The sequence below is a fragment of the Eublepharis macularius genome, chromosome 12 (assembly GCF_028583425.1).
Source record: "Eublepharis macularius isolate TG4126 chromosome 12, MPM_Emac_v1.0, whole genome shotgun sequence".
Lineage (NCBI taxonomy): Eukaryota > Metazoa > Chordata > Lepidosauria > Squamata > Eublepharidae > Eublepharis > Eublepharis macularius.
Window position 1 is genome coordinate 43,925,346 of NC_072801.1, and position 19,266 is coordinate 43,944,611.

At 42.8% G+C, this 19,266-nt stretch overlaps 1 protein-coding gene across 1 annotated transcript in view; it reads right to left on the bottom strand.

The window, feature by feature from the left end:
- The window catches only part of TTLL6 (tubulin tyrosine ligase like 6), a 43,698-nt gene extending 30,829 nt beyond the window's left edge, over positions 1–12,869 (bottom strand). The window contains exons 1-5 of the mRNA XM_054995570.1: positions 12,635–12,869; positions 9,425–9,655; positions 6,023–6,063; positions 5,170–5,288; positions 4,931–5,061 (exon numbers count right to left, since the gene is read on the bottom strand). Coding sequence (XP_054851545.1) covers positions 4,931–5,061; positions 5,170–5,271 — 233 coding nt within the window. The 5' untranslated portion in view covers positions 5,272–5,288; positions 6,023–6,063; positions 9,425–9,655; positions 12,635–12,869. The remainder of the gene's footprint in view (positions 1–4,930; positions 5,062–5,169; positions 5,289–6,022; positions 6,064–9,424; positions 9,656–12,634) is intronic.
- Between the last annotated feature and the right edge of the window lie 6,397 nt (positions 12,870–19,266).

Consider the following 19,266-nt stretch of genomic DNA (forward strand, 5'->3'; position numbering starts at 1 on the left):
TAAGTCATAGAATTGCTTATGCTCTGTTCCAACATTTCTTCAGCTCTGTATTGGATTTCTACTGTTTTTTAAATCTTTGCAAATTTGCATGTATATATCCATTACATTATTGAAACATCTTTGAAATTGACTGTACTGACTCATACTGCTTAGTTCGGTCGTCACAACACAAAAACACAATTGGGCATACATGAAAAATTTAAAAAGGGGTGGTGGTGATGTGATGGCACCAGTGATGCCAGCAATGACATCCACATCTCACCACATAATCCTCTTTATTCCATGGCGATGTGGGACAGCACCCACAGTGGAATTAAAAGCAGCATTCAGAAAGGTAGGTAGCCAAAACGAATTTGATCCTTGAGTAGCAAATGCTCAACAAGAGAGGAGTAAATCACCCATGTGTAAAAGGCCACACATTACACAAGTTTGCTATGGACACTTGTAGCCATACTCTCCACTAGAGATGGGCATGATCCGCATTACGATCGAAAAAAACCCACGATAATGGCGATCGCGTGATTGTGACCCGGCGGATCATGATCGTCCACGGCCAACGATCGGGAGAGGCTTGTATCGTTGCGTTCGGGCTCAGATCGGGGATCCAGACACTCAGGTGCCAGCAATCTATTCCCCTGGCAACGGAGCCAGGGGAAAGCCTGAGCTCTGTTTGCCCTCCTTCTGTTGCCCTGGAAACCTGAATGGAAGCCCAGCTTTCCTTGATCAGCAGGGCTTCCTTCCAACCACGGAGCAGCAAAACAGTCGCAAGTTGAGAGAAGACACCCAGGGGAGGGAGGGGGAAGGGGGTGTTCTGTAGCCATGGGCACTCCAACCTCATCCCTGCAAACCCTGATAGGTAGCTCTGACGGCCAAACACAGACCTCCTGTGTTGCTGAATGGGACCTGAGGGGAGGTGGCTTGTCGCCGCCTCCCCGTGCCCGCCAGGCCCAGCGTCCGCTGCCACCACCCACCTTCCCACATAGCTGGGAATAGCAGCGTGGCCCGCTTTGGCCTCCACGATCCACGGATCGGGAACGGGAGATGATCGGTGTGGATCATTAATTCGGGATCGTCGCCGGCGCCGATCCACGATCAACTGGATCGTTAATTTATTTTTGATCATGTCCATCTCTACTCTCCACCACCATTTTCTGGAGCCAAAGAGCCCAGGGGATGTTGTTTGCCCATTGGGGGCAAACAACAGGGCTAATAATGCTCCTCAGTTCATTTTGGCTTGGGAAATGGCAAGAGGGAGGCAGGAACCCCTCTTCCACCTATGGTCCTGATCCAAATTGGGTCAATGCAATGCTTTTACATGGAGTCGCCACCAGGAATTCACATCTGCTATATGGTGCCAGTTCCCTTTGTAAACCACATATATGTAATATTCAATTTGGCCCAAAGCGGCCTTAATACCACAGCATGGAAGACATGCATTTTCTCCCCGCCCCATGCCACTTTTGTTTTACATCCTGAAGAGGTCTGGATAATTTGAAACCTTGCAAAATGTGTTGTATTATTTTGGCTGGTCTTAGTAAAAGGTGTTACATGAATTTTATTTTTCAGATTTTGCAATCAACTACTGCAGCTACTTTCTTTAGTTGTATGTTGCTTATTTACAGCCCGCCTTTCTCACTGAGACTCAAGGAATATTTCAGAGTACAGAAAGTAAAAAAAAAAATCTTACAGTATAGAACAAAAAATGAACAATGCAATAGGAACTAGAAGAACAAAACTGAATGACAATGCAAGCAGCAATGTGAAGGTGCAGCATAAGATATACAATGAACAGTATAATAGTATTAGGAATACAAAATGGAGAGCTAAACTACATGAGACGAATTACATGAGGACGCTCAAGTGAAGGGAGACGCAATGTTAGCCGGGAAGCGTAGTTTGAATTTCAGCTCACTCTACAGAACCAGCAAAGACTGCTCCTCAGAGAGTTTAATTTCCTCTTTGCCTCCTGGAAGGCTCTGTTAATTATTAACAAACCGTCTAAGGAACAATCTTTGCCAGCTCTTTAGAGAGGTGAAATTAACAAACCCTCTGAGGAGCAATCTTGCTGGCTCTGTAGAAAGAGGTGAAATTCAAACTACGCTTCCCAACTAACACTGCATCTCCCTTCACTTGAGCGCCCTTGTGTAATTTGTCTTGTATAGTTTAGCTCTGAGTGACAACGTGAAAAGCACTGCACAGGCCAGCATAGTGCAAGCAATGCAAAGCGTGGGATTACAAAGGTCAGTGGGGGTTTTGTGAAAAGAAAGGGAAAAGGAGAAGAGAAAGTGTCAATACTCATATACAAGATTGCATTGATTCCACCAATTCCCCCCTAAGAACTTGGGGGAGACACAAAAAACAAAGCCGGTACTCAGTACCACACCAAAAAAAGTCCAGACAAAGGTACAAGGCAATGCAGTACCCCCTTCCCACTCCCATATTAAGCTGCCCTTCTGGATGGTTCTGTCCCGCTACAACTCTAATACTATTACAAGAATGCCCTACTGAACATTTCTGTTTTGCACATTTTGTGGAATAATAGGACTATGTGAACCTTCATGACCAACTTGGACAGGCTTTTCCACAAGACGGGAGCCACCTCAGAGAATGCACTGATGTATAACCAAACAGCATAATAAGAGGCTAAGCCAGGGATTTTTTTCAGGGGACACGTGGGGGAACGGAGTTCCGGCACCTCTTGAAAATACTCGGCAATAGGGCTTGAAAATAATATGATTTCAAAGAATCCCATGTGTTTCTTCTTCATTTTCCTCTTGAGAGTTCCGTCACCTCTTTTCCCAGAAAAAAACCCTGGGCTAAGCTATCATAGTGGTGATAATGGAGAATAGCTAACAAGAACCAAGCTAACTTACTAACAAGAACCATCCCAGACTCAGGTGTTTTGTATTTTATTTTATTTTTTTAATTAAGTGACCCTGAACTAGCACTCCTTCCCCTGGTAGCAGAACAGCCAGGAAGAAAACGTGCAGAATGGCACCAACATCCCCAGCATTATCTGGCACTCTGGTTCTCATTAATTTGCTACAAGCAAGGAATGAAGCATGCAATCAACAGCTGGAATGTTTTAAAGGCAGTTCTGAGAGAGCTCATACTTCTTCCATTCATCCATTCACAGAGATTCTTGGAGTATTGCATTTAGAAATACCTGAGAGAGACTCCAGGGGTTGTTTAGAAAGAGTATAACTCTACTTCGGAGGGCACTGCAAGGCTATTAAATAGCCATGTATCTGGTAATCCTTGATCAGTTAGGGCAGAATGACATGTTTTAGCTAACTCTGGGACCATTTTTAAAGAAAGCCCCCCACCCCTTTTCTTTAACAGCTATTTTTCCTAATAAAAAACACTCTCCACTCAAGCCATTTTTATTCTCATGGGGAAAACATATGGGTACCGATTTTTTTTCTTCAGCAGCTAAAGCACACAAAAAATAATGCTACAACAAACATATTAATCTTTAAGGTACCTCTAGACTCATCATTTGTCTTTGCTGCAATAGATTAATACAGCAAACTCACTGAATTTCCCCCTTATCCTCACAATGTTTTTTTCTCTCAACAAAGCACTCCCAGCACCTACATTTGAAAAAAATGCCTTTTGGAATTAACATATAATTCTGCTCTACGAATCTCGTCCAGCCAGACAAGCAGGGAAGCTTTGCAAAATCAGGTCTCTCTTTCATGCAGGTCAGAAATGACTAACCCATCAGAGAGGGGCTGACTTGTAAAAATACTGTGGGCTCCCCTTTTTTGTTGACTTGTTGTACATTGTAGGATTCAAAACAGAGGCAGTCCACTCATTACTTTCTGCATCAGAGTCTGAGGACTGAAAATCAACTATTTAAATAGTAGGAATATAAGGTAGGTGTGGTGATTTCTCTCTCCACTGGGAGGGGCATTTTATCATTACAATCTTGTAAGCCAATTACAATTGGCTCACAAGCATGCGCTACTTCCAGACTGGGACAGGGAGGGGGGAATGAAAATATGCCATGTCATATCAGCAGCAAGCAGGTGTCCACACCTCCCTGCTCCAGCTCTGTTTGTTGCTGTTGGCTCCCCTACAACTCCCATGCCTCCTCTCCACCTGTCCTATCTTTGCAAATGCACAGGTGGAGAACTGATCGCACTGAGACACCCCATGGCAAGGACCCCCTTTCCCCACCAAGCTGCGCTGTAATATTACACTGTGGCTAAGCAGAGAAAAGGAGAAAGCTCTTTAAAGGGCTAATGGGGGTGGTGGTGGAATGGTACGCAGCATTTTGAGGGTGGAGCTTAGTTCTGCTCCACTTACCCATGGTGGTTCCACCCATAGTCACTGCAATGTTCCTCTTTAACCCAGGGAATTAAATTTCACATTTTCAATTCCTGTGTTCCATGTAGAGAAAAATCCCAATGTGGAAGCAGCAGTCCTGAACCAAGACAGGCTTCAGGTAGGATGTTCATAAATATGCTTGAAATCCCTGAGCTAAGTAGATGTCATCAATGGGCATTCCTTCTCTTGGCTATGGCAGGGATTTCAAGACAATGACAGTAATGCTAAAAATGTATTTGTATGTAGCTGTAGAAGAGACTTGGATGCATTTACTGAGTACTTCAGATCCCCACAAACCACAGAGAAGCTCTGCTGATTTCTCACAAAGTCAAGCAGTTAATGGTGGCACAGTCTCCTGGGCAAGTGATTAAAAATTCCACAGGACAAAAAGTACTTAGGAACAGACATAACAAAAAGTTTGTTAGTGAGGTGGTAGTAACTCAAACAGACATAAAGTGGCAAAATAATGCTTTAAAAAAAATCCCCCTCCCTTCCTCCCTAACACTGCCTTGTCTAGTTTTCTGCCCACCTTCTGAAGCACTGGGATGATGAAAGTAAAAGGAAAATCAGTATATAAATTTTTTTAAGGAAGACTCACTCAGCAGGAAGACACCAGGTCCTAGGAAAGAAGTTAAACTCCTTGGGGAAAAGTTTTAACATCCTGCCCATGTTCCTGGCCAGAAGATCCTTCCTACAGATTTCAGACATCCCAGGGAAATGGTTTATTTTCTAGAAAAGAGAAAATTTAGTCTAAGTCTGTGAATCTTCTTCATGAACGGGGGCCGGGGGGGGAGGGGGAGGATGCTTTAGCTCCATCCTGGGTGTGACAGTAAGTACCTGATAACTTTTCATTTCCAGCACTCGATCCAGTGAGACTGAATAATCTGTCCAATACAAGGTCCAGTCATCCATCTCATTTGCTTCCCGGAGGCCACACATCTTAGCAGCTCGCCGTACTGTTTAACCAAAGGACAGACAGTTTACATTATCATTGCACAGGGACATTTGATGTCATTTTAGCACTAAACTGAAGGTGTAGAATACATGTGTACCACAATAATTCTTAACCCTGATAAAATAGATACATTTCAATGTGACAGATTCACTCGCGCACACAAGATCAAGTAAAGATGGTTCAGTGACAGCCCTCACATCTGAAAGGCTAGGGGCAAGGAGAGAGCTAGCACCAGGCTCCTGGGAACCAATATTTATTTATTTATCTATCAATATCTAATTCTCAATATAGTCCCATCTGTGGATACTTAAATGTGGAAAATGAGGCAATGGAAAAACAAGAGAAAATACCCAGGTTTAAAGAAAAATCAAAAATGTAAAAAAAGTGGTGGGAAGGTTTAATCCCACCAAATGATAAAAAGAACGCCTGTAGATTTAAGAAATAGATGTCCTCAGAATGTCAGTCTCATGCTATAAAACTGCTCTGACCACCTGGCCTCTTTGTATTCAAACACCATGATCCTATAAAGGGGAAGGGCAGGCTTAAAAAAAAAGAGGGCTGCTCTGATTTTTTTGAGGCCAATCTCTTAAGGTAAAAGAAAAAGAATATTTTTATTAATCTGAGTTCTTGCTTCCTAATGCAAAGAAAATTTCCCACTATTTGTTAGATCTGACTAAGGAGCAAGCAAAGGCTTTCCTTTTACAGCTGGACACCAAGAAGGACAATTGGACTCACCGCTTTCATATTTACAGTTGGTCAGATTTATCACTGGTCATCTGAAAAACATAAAAAGAAGAAGAAAGACAGAGGCAGACAGGCAAAAACAAACTAATAGTTTTGTGGCAAAGTACCTGAGAACTGAGTACTTCAGCAGCTCCTGATCTCACTGAGCCTGTGAGTGTTCTTGAAATTTTTAAAACAGGAAAAGGACATCACCATAAAATGGCTGCCATGTGGAGACAATGGGGGCCCTTGGAGTAATCTCAAAAAGCTGGGAGGGTGCAAGGCTGGAGGTAGCTGCAAACAGAAAGATGCATAGGCCATTTCCAGATGGCTTACCTGAAGCCACTCCATGCTGCAATATTGTGGATTGTGCCGGGGAAAACGCGAAATATCGTGTTTTCTCACATGAGTTTTGTGCGACGTCGCGCAAAACTCGCGTGAGAAAATGCGGTATTTCACGTTTTCCCCGGCACAATCCACAACATTGCGGTATGGAGCGGCTTCAGGTAAGCCATCTGGAAATGGCCATAAAGGTCCTCCTGGGCTCTTCAGAAGCACTTTCTTTCCAACTAGATTGAAAAAAGCCAGGATGAAAAAGCAAAGAGGCTCTAGGCCAAAGAGGTGGCATTTGCTTCAGCTCCAGCACTAGCTCAGGAGGGAGAAGGAGAGAGTGGGTGAAAGGCTGGTCTGGCCAGTCAGGCTCACTGTGGTCTGGCAATGGAGGAAAAAAGGCACCCTTGGAGAGACAACCCAAGAATGGGGGGGGGGGGGAGCTGCGATGGCCCAGTTAGGTAAGCTGGGTGGTCTGGTGAGGTGGAGAGAAAAAGGCAGCCTTGGAGGGACAAGAATGAGGAGGAGGAGCCAGGTGTCCAGTATTTTCATTCTATTTTCCCCAGACAGTCAAAGAAAATACCAGACTGTCTGGGTGAAAACCAGACACATGGCAACTGAGTCAGCACAGGCACTCAGTCACTGTGTCAAACTGTAGCATATGTGGGAGTATAAGCTCCTTGGCCTGGTGTCTTCCATCCACCACCCATGATTCCCTGCCAAAAGTAGCTGAAAACCTGTGTGCAACTTTCCCTACTAGAAAAACGGCAGTCTCTGAAGTGCACAAGATGTAGGGGATAGATTTCTTTGAGTGATTCCGCACACGTTGGATAATGCACTTCCAATCCTCTTTATAGATCATTTGGAATGGATTTTTTTTGTGCGGGGAACAAAAAATCCACCTCAAACGATTGATAAAGTGCATTGAAAGTGCATTATCCAACGTGTACAGAATCAGCCCATGTTCTGTAGCAACTCTGTGCACCTTTTTCCTTTAAAAGTAAGCTGTTCTTAAAAGCAAACAAAGCATCTGACTCTCTATTGATTCAAGATCCATTGCAACTCTGAATTTAAACTATTTTTAACCCCTTTCCCCAACACTTTGAAGGTTTTTAAGCAGAGGCTAGATGGCCATCTGACAGCAATGCTTATTCTGTGAACCTAAGCCAAAGATAAGAGAGAGGTAGCCCTCTCTCTATTCTGTGAACCTAGACAGATCATGAGAGGGAGGGCAGGAAGGATTTGATCAGTGCTTAGTTCTCTTGGCCCTTTCTTACATGTTCAGGGTAAGGCCAATCACAACCTTGGGGTGAGGTAGCAATTTTCCCCCAGGCCACTTTGGCTAGGGATCCTGATGGAGTTTTGCCATCTTCTAGGCATAGAGTAAGGGTCACTGTGTGTGGGGGGGGGGAGGTATTTGGGAATTTCCTGCATATGTGGTAATCAAAATACAAAACACTGAAGGCTGAAAAATTAGCATGGCTCCTAAATTTGGGGCCTGGCTCTGAAATACAATGGAACTATAGCTACTTATCCTATGCAAATATCCTAGATCCAGCAGTATACAGGAGATATGGAAAAGTCCACGTACACACAATACTGTGCTCATTTCTCTTCTAAGCCCTCCTTATAGATCCATAATTAAATTATCGTTAGGGTTCTTTCGAAAATTAAAATTAGAAACATGGTGAATATTTTCCAAGTGATTCTAGAAGAATTACAGTAATTCTAAAGGATGTATGTCCTCCATCTCTTTGGGCTGGAGTGGGAGGTTGCCCCACAGTTTGAATTCCTGTAGCACCAGACTTGCTATTTCCTTCCACTATTAAAAAGGATGCAAAGACTAGCAGCAGCTGCTTGCTTGCTGATCAGAGCCATCTCAACGTAAGTAAGCTCAGAATGCAGAACTCCCAAGGCCATGACTGGGGTATCAAATGAACCATGAACAGTATGGTTCATTTGGCAGCGAGAGAGAGGCAGAGCAGAAACTGCCTTGCCTGAAAGCCAGTCATGCATATGGCTAGATTCCCCCAACAGTCAATTTCAAACAGACTGGGCATTGCTTTGCATACATAACAACAGAAAGAGACAGCAGGATTTAGATGTGATATTCCTATGTTCAAATCACCATTCAGCCATGATTCTCACGGGGAGGCCCTGGTAAGGTTAACCTAACACAACTCTCAGGTTTAACACACGAATTTTAAAAAGAAGTGAGGGGTATATTGTTATTCTTGAAGTTTTGGAACAGAATGAAGAAGGGATTATGAATATACAGAATAGTTCAATTATATCCTTACAATGTGATCATATTAACCTGCTCAGGGCCCAAGCCCAAGGGGAGGGCTGTACGAGTCTAACAAGATGAGAGTTGGCCCATTATCATGATATGGTCTAAATCAGAGTCCCAAACCTTTTATTTAACTAGGGTTATTTTTTAACAATGAAAAACATCCTGAGCTGTTTCTCCCCCCACCAACATTTTACCCAATTTTGTCCTGTTCTAGAAACAAAACATGGACTGGCAAAATCACCAGAAATGAAGTTATCAGCTAAGTAGCACAGAAAAAAAATCCTAGGAAATAAACGCTTAAAAAAAAAAGCCCAGAACAGTTCATTTCCTGGGTCTTCTAGGGCAGCAGCTCCCTCCCAACTTTATGTTGTTGACCCACAAATTCACGTTTACTTGATTTGGTGATCTACTTTTAAAAAAAAAGCATGCACAAATCACACTTTCACAGTAAGGAACCACAGGCTGGGAAATATTGTTCTTGAGGATGCAAGAACTACTCTGTAGCAGCTAGTACCATAGCTCGTAAGCTGCCCATTTCGAAAGCAAGCAAGCAAGAAAATGGAGCTGTTTCTTTCATAGATCCATGAAACTGTATGTACAGGATGGGATTATTGTAAATGGAAGGGTTTGTACATGTCTCATTATGAATTTGGCTCCCTCTCACCCCATAAATCCTGCATCCCTTCCATTTCTGCTAGCATCCATAAAAATATCCTCTCTTCTATTTTCAGGAGCTTTAGAAATATATTTTTCTGTCTCAATCTCAGGTCCTTTCAATGTTTATTTCTAACCTCTTCTTCCTCTTCTTTTTCTTTCCAGTGATGCTGGAACATGAACTTTTCCTCCCCTCCTCTTCACACATGAGGGTTTCTTGGTCGGTGGTGTCCAGCGCACTCTCTTCTCTTTCCAGCCCGCTGGGAAAAAAATCTAGCTCAGATACATCCTTCTCACCCAGCTCTTCTAGCTCTTGCCCCTTGCTGTGAAATGAACTGCAGGTTTGAAGTTCATCTGATACCTTCATCCTGCAAAAAGCGCAAAGAAGCAAACTGAATTCACAGATGCTAGTAGGTCTATGCATTTCCTAGTTCAGCAACTAAAAAGGACAAGGGTTGGATCCCACCAGCTTCTTTGTTTAGCCAGTTCCCCTCCTTATAACAGCCCCTGTCCCACATGGCTTTTGCAATCCAACTCCCCTGATCCGTATAGCCTTTTTGGTAATCAAAGGGGAACCCCACTCCCTTTTTTACCAGCACAAAAGCTAGTTGGATCCAACCTCAAGTCAGCCCCATAATACATGCTCTATGTATGCCATCCTAGACAGCTCCTTAACCGCAACCTCCATGGATTTATTCACATTCTGATAACATGGCTTATTCCTTTTGAAAAATACAGCCACCTATCATCATATCTCTTTTCATTAAAAGCATTATCTATGTAAACAGGTGTATGGATATTCCACACAAGGAAAAAAACACTGTTACCCTCAGCCCTTTTACTATTATGCCCAAAATATTTCATGCATTAATCCCAGCACAGGTGCTACAGCTATACATACCCTTTCCATTACAGCCCAGTGCTTCTTTAATACCTTACCCCACTCAACTCTATTAAGTGCAGTCCTCCTGAGACTCTACAGTGCAATGCTATAGCCCAAAAGTACAGGTACCTCCACTTGAGTGCCACCTCGGTATTGACACCGGATAAGCAGGTTGAGAGAATTCTGGGCCTATCAAATCTACAGACTGAAACTTGAATCTAACCGGTCAGGTTCTCCTGCAAGCCAGCAGTTCAAAATGATACTAAGACACAGGAAATCTCCAACTTGAGTCTGTGCACTCTGAGATTTGGGTTAGTGTATCCATCAGCATCAAATATGTTCTGTCCTGCTACAAAGCTGGATAGTGGGATAAACTTGTAGGGTACTATAACTAATTCAGTTTAAGGTTGTTCTTCTACAGTGGGTGCAAAATTCCATGTACAACCTGCCATCGCAGAAAAAAATCATATTAGGGAGAAGGGCAGTTATTTATGCTTGCAGACTGGATGATCTATGCCCTGAGAAAAATAAGGAGCAATACTGAAAACTAGAAATCGACACCCTTTAACAAAGTTCTAAACATCCCATTTTCTAAACCTCAAGCTATCCAAAATGTTTGGATAATAAGAAGTATAGATAAAATGAAGAATGGTTTACAAAGAAGTTTCCACTGATCTGGGGAGAAATTAAGTGAGTTTGGAAATCTGGGAACATTATGTTAGCAGAGTAGTCTAGTTCACTTTTTACACATTAGAGGTCTTGAATAAAAGCAATTATCTGTATTTATTTAGTTATTTCATTTATAGACTGCTTTTCAACTAAGGAAGTACCCCCAAGGTGGTTTACAACACAATAAATACAAGTTTTAAAAATTATCTGTGTTGTCAGCCTTGTTTCCTGGATTTTGGATAGGGTTTTAGGGCTCGTTTAAATAGAGGTTTATGTAAATGAGAATACTATTATATAGGGATGCAGTGGGTCAGAAAATTAAGTAAGAATGTGCAAAAAAATCTGAAACAGATCAGACAGAAAAAAAATCACCCTTTCTTTTCTCTCTCACAGGAGAAAAGAAAGCTCAGGCTTCCTCTTTCTCCTGCGCCTCTGTTTTCTCCTGTCTCCCATGGAAGAAAATAAGCACTTTAATAAGACACAAGACTAGAGTTCAGCCTCCCTTCACATTTCCATGGAACTGGCACACTGGACTGGCCAAGGTTTTCTGGTACCCTAGACAAACTTATGACTTCAGTGCCCCCATTCAATAGAGAGAAAAGTGAGAAGTTTAGTATGAGCCTTATAACTATTGGGCATTAAAAACAATGTAAAAATAAAAACAGCTAAGCTCTTCAAAATCCCTACATGTTCCATCATGGCAGTTGCAGAAGACCAAAGTAAAGAAATACGGAGATTTTAGAAGCCAGTTAAAACCAAGTATCCCTTCAAGTCCACAGAAAAGGCTCCTATTGTCTTTTTAGGACAGTTCAAAAAGTGGCATCCTAAGCGATCACCTATGTTCGTCTAGTGGTCTGTGTTGGCCCTGACTGGCAGCAAGAAAGCAGAATCCTTGCAAAGACCCAGGCAGAATTGTGCATAGTAACTGGTTTTCTACAAGTCCATCCATATATGGGTGGGGCTTTAAGTTTATGAATGACACTTGCAGAGTTGCAACTGGAAGCTATCTTAAAATTTACTGACATTTCATGAGTGTATTTATTTTTTTTAATCTGTGCATAAATGAAGAGTTTTGTAGTACTCCATTCTGAACAAGTTGATTTGAAAGAATGTAAAACCTTCTGATAAGCTAGTCCCTAAAGAGATGTCCTTATTCATATATTACACTGTCCTAGACAGAGTGGTGCAAACAAAAACAACACAGCATCAATATAAAGTTTTTACAATGCATAAATCGTAACCATCTGCGGCAAAGTAGAGTTAGCAACCTCTAAGTGAAGCCTGGAGTTCTCCCAAAATTACAATTCATCTCCAGGCTACAGAGATCAGCTCCCCGTGAGCAAATACCAGCTTTGGAGGGTAGACATTACATTTTAGCTGAGCTCCCATCCACAAACTCTGCCTTCCTCAAGCACTACCCCTAAATCTCCACATATTTCCCAAGCCAGAGTGGCAACCCTATGGCAAAGTGTTATTAATTTTGCATAAGCACAAGCAGTTTCTTACAGCAACAGTTATCTGGAAGTAAGTCCTTTTAAATCAATAAACATTGATCAATAATTGTTAGGATTAAAGAGCATTTAGGAAAATATATGATAAAGTAGAGGGCCACATATTTTTTTTAATGTACAAGTATTTGCTTAAAGTAGACAGTTAAACTAGTCTATTGCTTTGGACTCCCAATACTTTTTTAAAAAATCAGAAAGAGAAAGAAAATAAGATTTTTTGGTAAGCAAGCATATATCATTTAATTTTCAAAAATTATTCTGTTTACACCCCATTTATTAACACTAACCTGGTCTTCTTCTTCCATTTCTCAGAATGGGTTTTAGGTTCTTCCCAGATCTGTTTATAAGGGAAGGAATGTGTTGTTGCAGTTGTCATCTTGACGTCTCTAAGCAGGGTAAAAATCAAACACAGTGTAACAAAACTGAAGCCTTAGCTGATATCAAACCACGGTTCCAGTATGCAATCTACCTACAACACAGAATTGAAGCTGCAACAGACTGTAACATAGATCAGGAGTTATTTTGAAGGAGTCAACAGTGGAGACACAGTGAAAGAGTACCTGCTAACAGAATCAGTCTCAGCGTCTCCAAGGAAAGGTTTTGTTTGTTGCATTCATAGTTGTCTGAACATGTCTTTACGTTTATCAGGTGACAAAGAGCGTATTATGTTTACACTATCAAGAGTGGCCAATTTTTAAAGGCCTAACAGTATTTTTTTTAAAGAAAGAAAAAGGAAAAAAACAGTAGAAACATGTGCTTGATTTAAATTCAAATGTTTCCCCATAGCATATACCATGCAAGCACTGCAGTTTCCAGGGTTCGCAACAACCTACAGAAAACATATCCTGACTTTTTAATAGACATTTAAAATGTGGAAATGGACAGGTGATGCTTTTCATAGCAGACCATCTCTCCCCCTATGAACCTGTGTGCCAGTCAAGTTCCTCCAGAGTTAGAACCCTTTCAACCTAGTCACCCACTCGTTCAGTACTGGCCCCAGTTTAAACAAATGGGCTCCCATGAGAGATCAGGAGAATTATTTCTTGGCAACCATTGCGTCGGCTAGTTCACAACCATCCCAGTTGTTTAAGATATCCAGGCACCTCCTAACCCCTAAATTTGAATCTTTACAGTCCCAAGAACAGACAATTAGCTGCAAGGCCTTGGCTAAGCTTTTTGCTTTTAAAATAGAACGAATACGCTCTGATCTAGATGCTAGCTGCAATGCAAACGAGATAGAAGAAATGCTTAATACACCATCTAGTTTACATTTGGTTGAAAAACAATAAATTGAAATTGAACCCAGACAAGACTGAAGTGATTCTTGTTGGGAAGGCAGAGATCTTGAAGGATATTGTACTCCCCGTTTTTGATGGAGTTTGTCTGACCCTTGCAGACTCAGTTAAGAGCCTAGGAGTTATACTGGATCCAGCTCTACTACTAGAAAAACAAGTTAAAGCAGCGGCAAAAAATGTTTTCTACAATCTCACTCTAGCCTGGAAGATGGCTTATCTCAAAACGGCCAACCTGGCCACCTGGATCCATGCTATGGTAACATCAAGGCTTGACTATTGTAATGCACTATACATAGGTCTCCCATCCAAGTTAACTGGGAGGCTCCAATTAGTGCAAAATGCTGCTCCATTGGCTACCTATCAGTTACCATGCTCAGTGGTTATTATATAAAGCTCTTCACGGCTTTAGTCCGGCATACCTATGGGACTGCCTCCCTCCCTATGATCCTCCACGGTAGCTTCACTCATCTGAACAGGGTTTCCTGCAGGTGCCAGGCTGCACACAGGCAAAATTAACAGCTGCCCTAACACAGGCTTTCTCTGTGGTGGCCCCAACCCTGTGGAACAACCTGCCTGAGGAGGTCAGGAGACCCCACCCCCCCTCCTGGCTTTCCGCAAATGATGCAAAACCGAATTATTCAAAAAGGCTTTTTACTCAAATGGGAGGGCTGTATTGTAGGAATGGGGTCTTAGATGCATAATGAGTTAGGGACCATAGATGTCACCACTCTGTTGCCTTATGTACTATCTGTTGCTTTAAACATATTCTCCTATGATCTACTTGTGCTTCATGTTGTCTAGAACTGATTATGTTCTGTTTCAGTATTTTTTCTACTCTGTACTGGATTCTTGTTAATGCTGTGATTTTTTAAACTTGTACCTATTTACCCTATGGCACTGCTTATGGCAATGTCCTTGATATTGTATGGAAATGTACTTGATACAGATTGTACTAATTTCATACTGTGTAATCCATCTTGAGTCTCAGTGAGAAAGGCAGACTATAAAATGACATAAATAAATAATAAATTTTTAAAAAATTTGTTAAGTTGTTTTATTGGTTGTTTTTCTTGACTTTTTTGTGAGCATCCTTGGTTTCCCTTCTTTGGTATGAGTAAGGGAAGGTAGGTTAAAGGTATTTTAAATAATAAAATAAAATAAAATGGTCCTAGCCTGACATTTTCAGAATCAATCTAAGACTGCAAAGTTAGGAGTATAGCCCATTGAACTAAATTGGACTTATGCTAGGGTTGCCAACTCTTGCCATCTTAAAGATTTGAGGGTAGAGACTGAGGATGGTGAGGTTTGGGGAAGGGAGGGACCTCAGCAGGGTATAATGCCATAGAGTTTACCTTCCAAAGAAAACATCTTCTCCAAGGGAACAAATACCTGTAGCCTGGAGATCAGATGTAATTCTGGGAGATCTTCAGGCCCCACCTAGAGGCTGACAACCCTAAATATGTAAACATGAATGGAATCAGGCTAAAAGGCTGCATTAAATATGTATACCCAGTCAAGATGCTGGACTAAACGGAACTGTGCTCTGATCCAGCAGGAAGATCTTCTCATGTTCTTAGGGACTAGCCTCTTATATGAAATAAACTCATTGTGGTGAATGTTAAAAAAAAGATGCCCTGATCTGCATAGCCCAGGCAAGCCTGATTCTATCAGATCTCAGAGGCAAAGCAGGGTCGGCCTTGGTTAGTAATTGGATGGGAGACCTCAAAGGAAGACCAGACTTGCTGAGGTAAGCAATGGCAAGCCACCTCTGTTAATCTCTTGCCTTGAGAACACCTGCAAGGGTTGCCATTAGTCAGCTGTGACTTGATAGCACTTTCCACTATCACTCAATAGGGAGAATGTCACTTTGAAACCAGTGGGCCCTACTTCTGAGTAAACAGGCTTAGGATCATTTGTATGACCTTTCTGCTCAAATTGGCATTGGTATTTGTTTAATTTGCTACAGTTTCTTTTACTTTTAATATACTGGCATTTCTCATCATTAGGATCTTCAAGTTATAAACTGAAATTAATTCAAATAAAATGCTTGGCCAATATTATATATGCATGAATTTAAACAAATTAAAACATGTAAATAAGCAATGGCATTTGCAGCTCTGTTCTATAGGTGGGAGAACAGGTTCTTCTTATGCTTAATTTGAGGCCCCAACAAATTGGATCCTACCAGCTTTTTCAGTGGTGGTGACAAAGAAAGGAGGGGCAATCTCATATATTTCCCCACCTCACCACAGCCACATGAGACCCCAAATCCCTCAAATACGCTTTGGGGGTTCAAAAGAGTATGCTTCTCCCTCTTATGAGAGCAGAAAAACTGGTAGGAGCATCCTAATATTCACCAGTGAACCTGTTTTCAACATCAGGTCACAGCTATTGTTTAGTATTTTAAACCCATCATTCCTCCAAGGAACTGGGGAGACTGTACATCATATTCCATGCTCCATTTTATCCTTGTAACAACACTCTGAGTTAAGGTAGCGAGCCTCCAAGTGGTGGCTGGACATCTTCCAGAATTACAACTGATTTTCAGAGAACAGTTCCCTTGAAAAAATGGCTTCTTTAGAGAGTGGAATCCATGGGATTATATCCTGCTGATGCCCATCCGCTTCCCAAACCCTGCCCTCTCCAGGCCCCACCTCACAATTCTCCAGGAACTTCCCAACCCAGAGCTGGCAACCCTACTGAGAGATACTGGCCCAAGGTCATCTAGTAAGCTTCATGGAAGAGTGGGGATCTGAACCAGTCTTCTAGATCCCAGACCAACATTTTAACCACAGAACCATATGATTCACCAGAATGTCAGGAAAACATGTCCCTGAACCCACGGGTCTCACTTGTCTTGAAAGCCCCTTGATTGGGGTCGCCATAAATCGGTTGCAACTTGATGGCACATAGATTGCCTTGAAGGGAAGAAAGCAAGAAAACCCAAATTAGGGAACACACACCTTCAGTGGCATTTGCTTCCAGCTCCCCCCTGCCCCCTAGCTATTTAAAGACATGTTGAGAAGGGGGAAATAATCCCTTTTTAAAAACTATGGTTTTTAGATTAGGATTAGAGAAATAAAATACTGAATGTCAGCAGGGTTTAGAAGGGAATTGAGAAGGAAAGCTATGGAATGGGTTAGGCCCTGCTGACCACCATCTAGTAATATGGGGGCATGAGGGGGCAGAAATTTGCAGGTGGGGTTTTGAAAGGCCTCAGGGCAAAATGATCAAAGACACTAAAAGTCAATGTAGTGTAGTGGTTAGATTATCAGACTATTGTCTGGGAAACACAGATTCAAATCCTCCACTCTGCCAATAGAAGCTTGTTAGTCACACTTTCTCAGCCTAACCTACATGACAGGGTTGTTGTGATGATAAAATGGAGACAGATGTAAGCCACTTTGTGGATCCCTTGAGGAGAAAGGTAGGGTAATGAATGATGTAAAATAAAATTTAAGAAATTAAAAATTGCTTGGAAAAATACCAAATAACAGGGAAAGCAAGGTAACAGACTGCAGAATTTATTCTGTAGCAGTGTTATTTCCCGGGCTTGTAACTGTTTGGGAGAAAGGGCTGTTTGGAAAACCTGATAGGCAAGGAATACTTTGGCGGACGTAAGAGCAAGAAATTGAAACTTCCGGTTTGGAATAAATAAGGGGTATTAAAAACAAAACCGGAGGACTAAGGTGTGGAAGAGATGGAGGTAAATCTAATTTTGTTCTTTCTTGTCTAATTTAATGGGTTTTAAAAAATAATAATAATTGTAACCTCTGGGAGTAGGTAAATTAAAGACCAATAAATTAATTACGTGCACTTTCCTATATATCAGGCGGAAGGGATTCTCGAGCACATAGCATTGTTTCCACGTCTGTTCTGCACCACCTTACATTGCCAAGGCGAAGCTATTACGAGCCTCTTCTCTATAATGGCGGATGTTTAAAAGGCGGGGCTACCCACAGAGAGGGGGCGTGGCCTTTTAGCCCCTTCCTTCGTCGGCGTCTCCATTGCTCTGACCCTCGCTCCCGCCCTCGCTTAATCTCCCCGCACTTCTCCCCCTCATCTCTCTCAACCAACCAACGTCTGCTCCGCCCACCAGTCCCTCTGGGAAAAAAAAGAGATCAATCTCTTTGCCTCTCTTCTACTTGCGCGATTGTCTCAAAAAACCCAAGATGTTGGTCTAAATTAAATCCTACGAGAGAATTTGTTTTGGTCCTTTGTTTGAGGGGTGGGGGGTTGGATAATTTGTTGACGTCAAATTGGAAACGTGAATGTAGAGGGAAAAAGAAGTGGCGCGACTGTCATGGAGACGGCTAGGCCTCCGGTTGTACAATGTGACCGCGCATAGGGTTCTATTCTCACAATCTGCTCCCGCTCCCCCCACCTCCGTGTTTCTGCACATGCGTATTTCTGGTCCCAAAAAGATCGTCGGCTCATCCTCCAGCTGTATACAAATTAGCGGGAGGCAAACGGTCTTCAACCGTGACTCTGGTGGTGGAGGGGGAAAGGCAGCCAATCAGAGCTGCTGAGGGAACGGACTAATTTGAATATTGATGAGCGCACTTCCTTCCCCGCCTCAATAGGTGAGAGAACGTTTTCCATTTATCACAGCAAGACGGATTGTTTTGAGCCTTACGCGTCCAGTTGCCAACCTCCAGGTGACGCGTGGGGATTTCCTAGATCTTTCGGGAGGGTGTTGCACTCATTCTGCTTGAGGCTTCCTAGAGGCACCTGGTCGGTCACTCCAAGAACAGAGTACTGGACTCGAAAGACTGTGGCTGTGATGCAGCATGGTTCTTAATTACAGCTGATCTCCACACTACAGAGATCAATTCCCCTGGAGAAAATGTCTGCTTTGGAGAGTGGGCTCTATGGCATTATACCCTGCTGAGACCCCGCCCTCCCTGGCTCCACCCCCGAATCTCCAGGAATTTCCCAAGAAGGAGTTGGCATCACTATGACACACCCGTTTTCGCAGACATTCTAGTACACATCTGTGCCTCACTTGTGGTAAAATCCTCCTTACCAGATGACCTGGGGTGACAAGGCTTACTCAGATAGTTTGGGTCCTCTGCATGGACTCAGCTTGTGATTGCTTGCCTGCGCTGGGACAGTTCCAAGTATTTTGTCACACCAAGCAAAGGGAAGCCTCTAATGCCCCGCTGTGGCGCTGCTTGCTGGGTCCTAGTTGGAGGTGCCTGCCCGGGGAGGTGTGCCAGTTATTTCCCCTGCTGCTGATCTTTGGGAACAAGCCAACCCCCTGATGAGCTCTGGCATCCTCCTCCCTGCCCTGAGACCAGACTTGACAGGACTTACCCAGTGGCTAAGTTACTTTTTTGGAAATGGGCAGCTGTATTCACAGGGGTTGCCAACCTCCAGGTGGGCCCTAGAGATCTTTAAGAATTACTACTGAGCTCTAGAGGGAGGGCAGGAAGAAAAGAACTAGTGCTTGGCTCTCATGGCCCTTTCTGATGTGCCCAGGTTAATGCCATTTTGGCATCAGGAAGCAATATTCCTCCAGGTCAGAATGGCCAGGGATCCTAGAGGTTTTTGCCTTCCTCTTCTCCTTGAGCAGGGGTGACTTGAGGAGTGAGGAGGGGTAGCTTTGAATTTCTTGGTTGTGC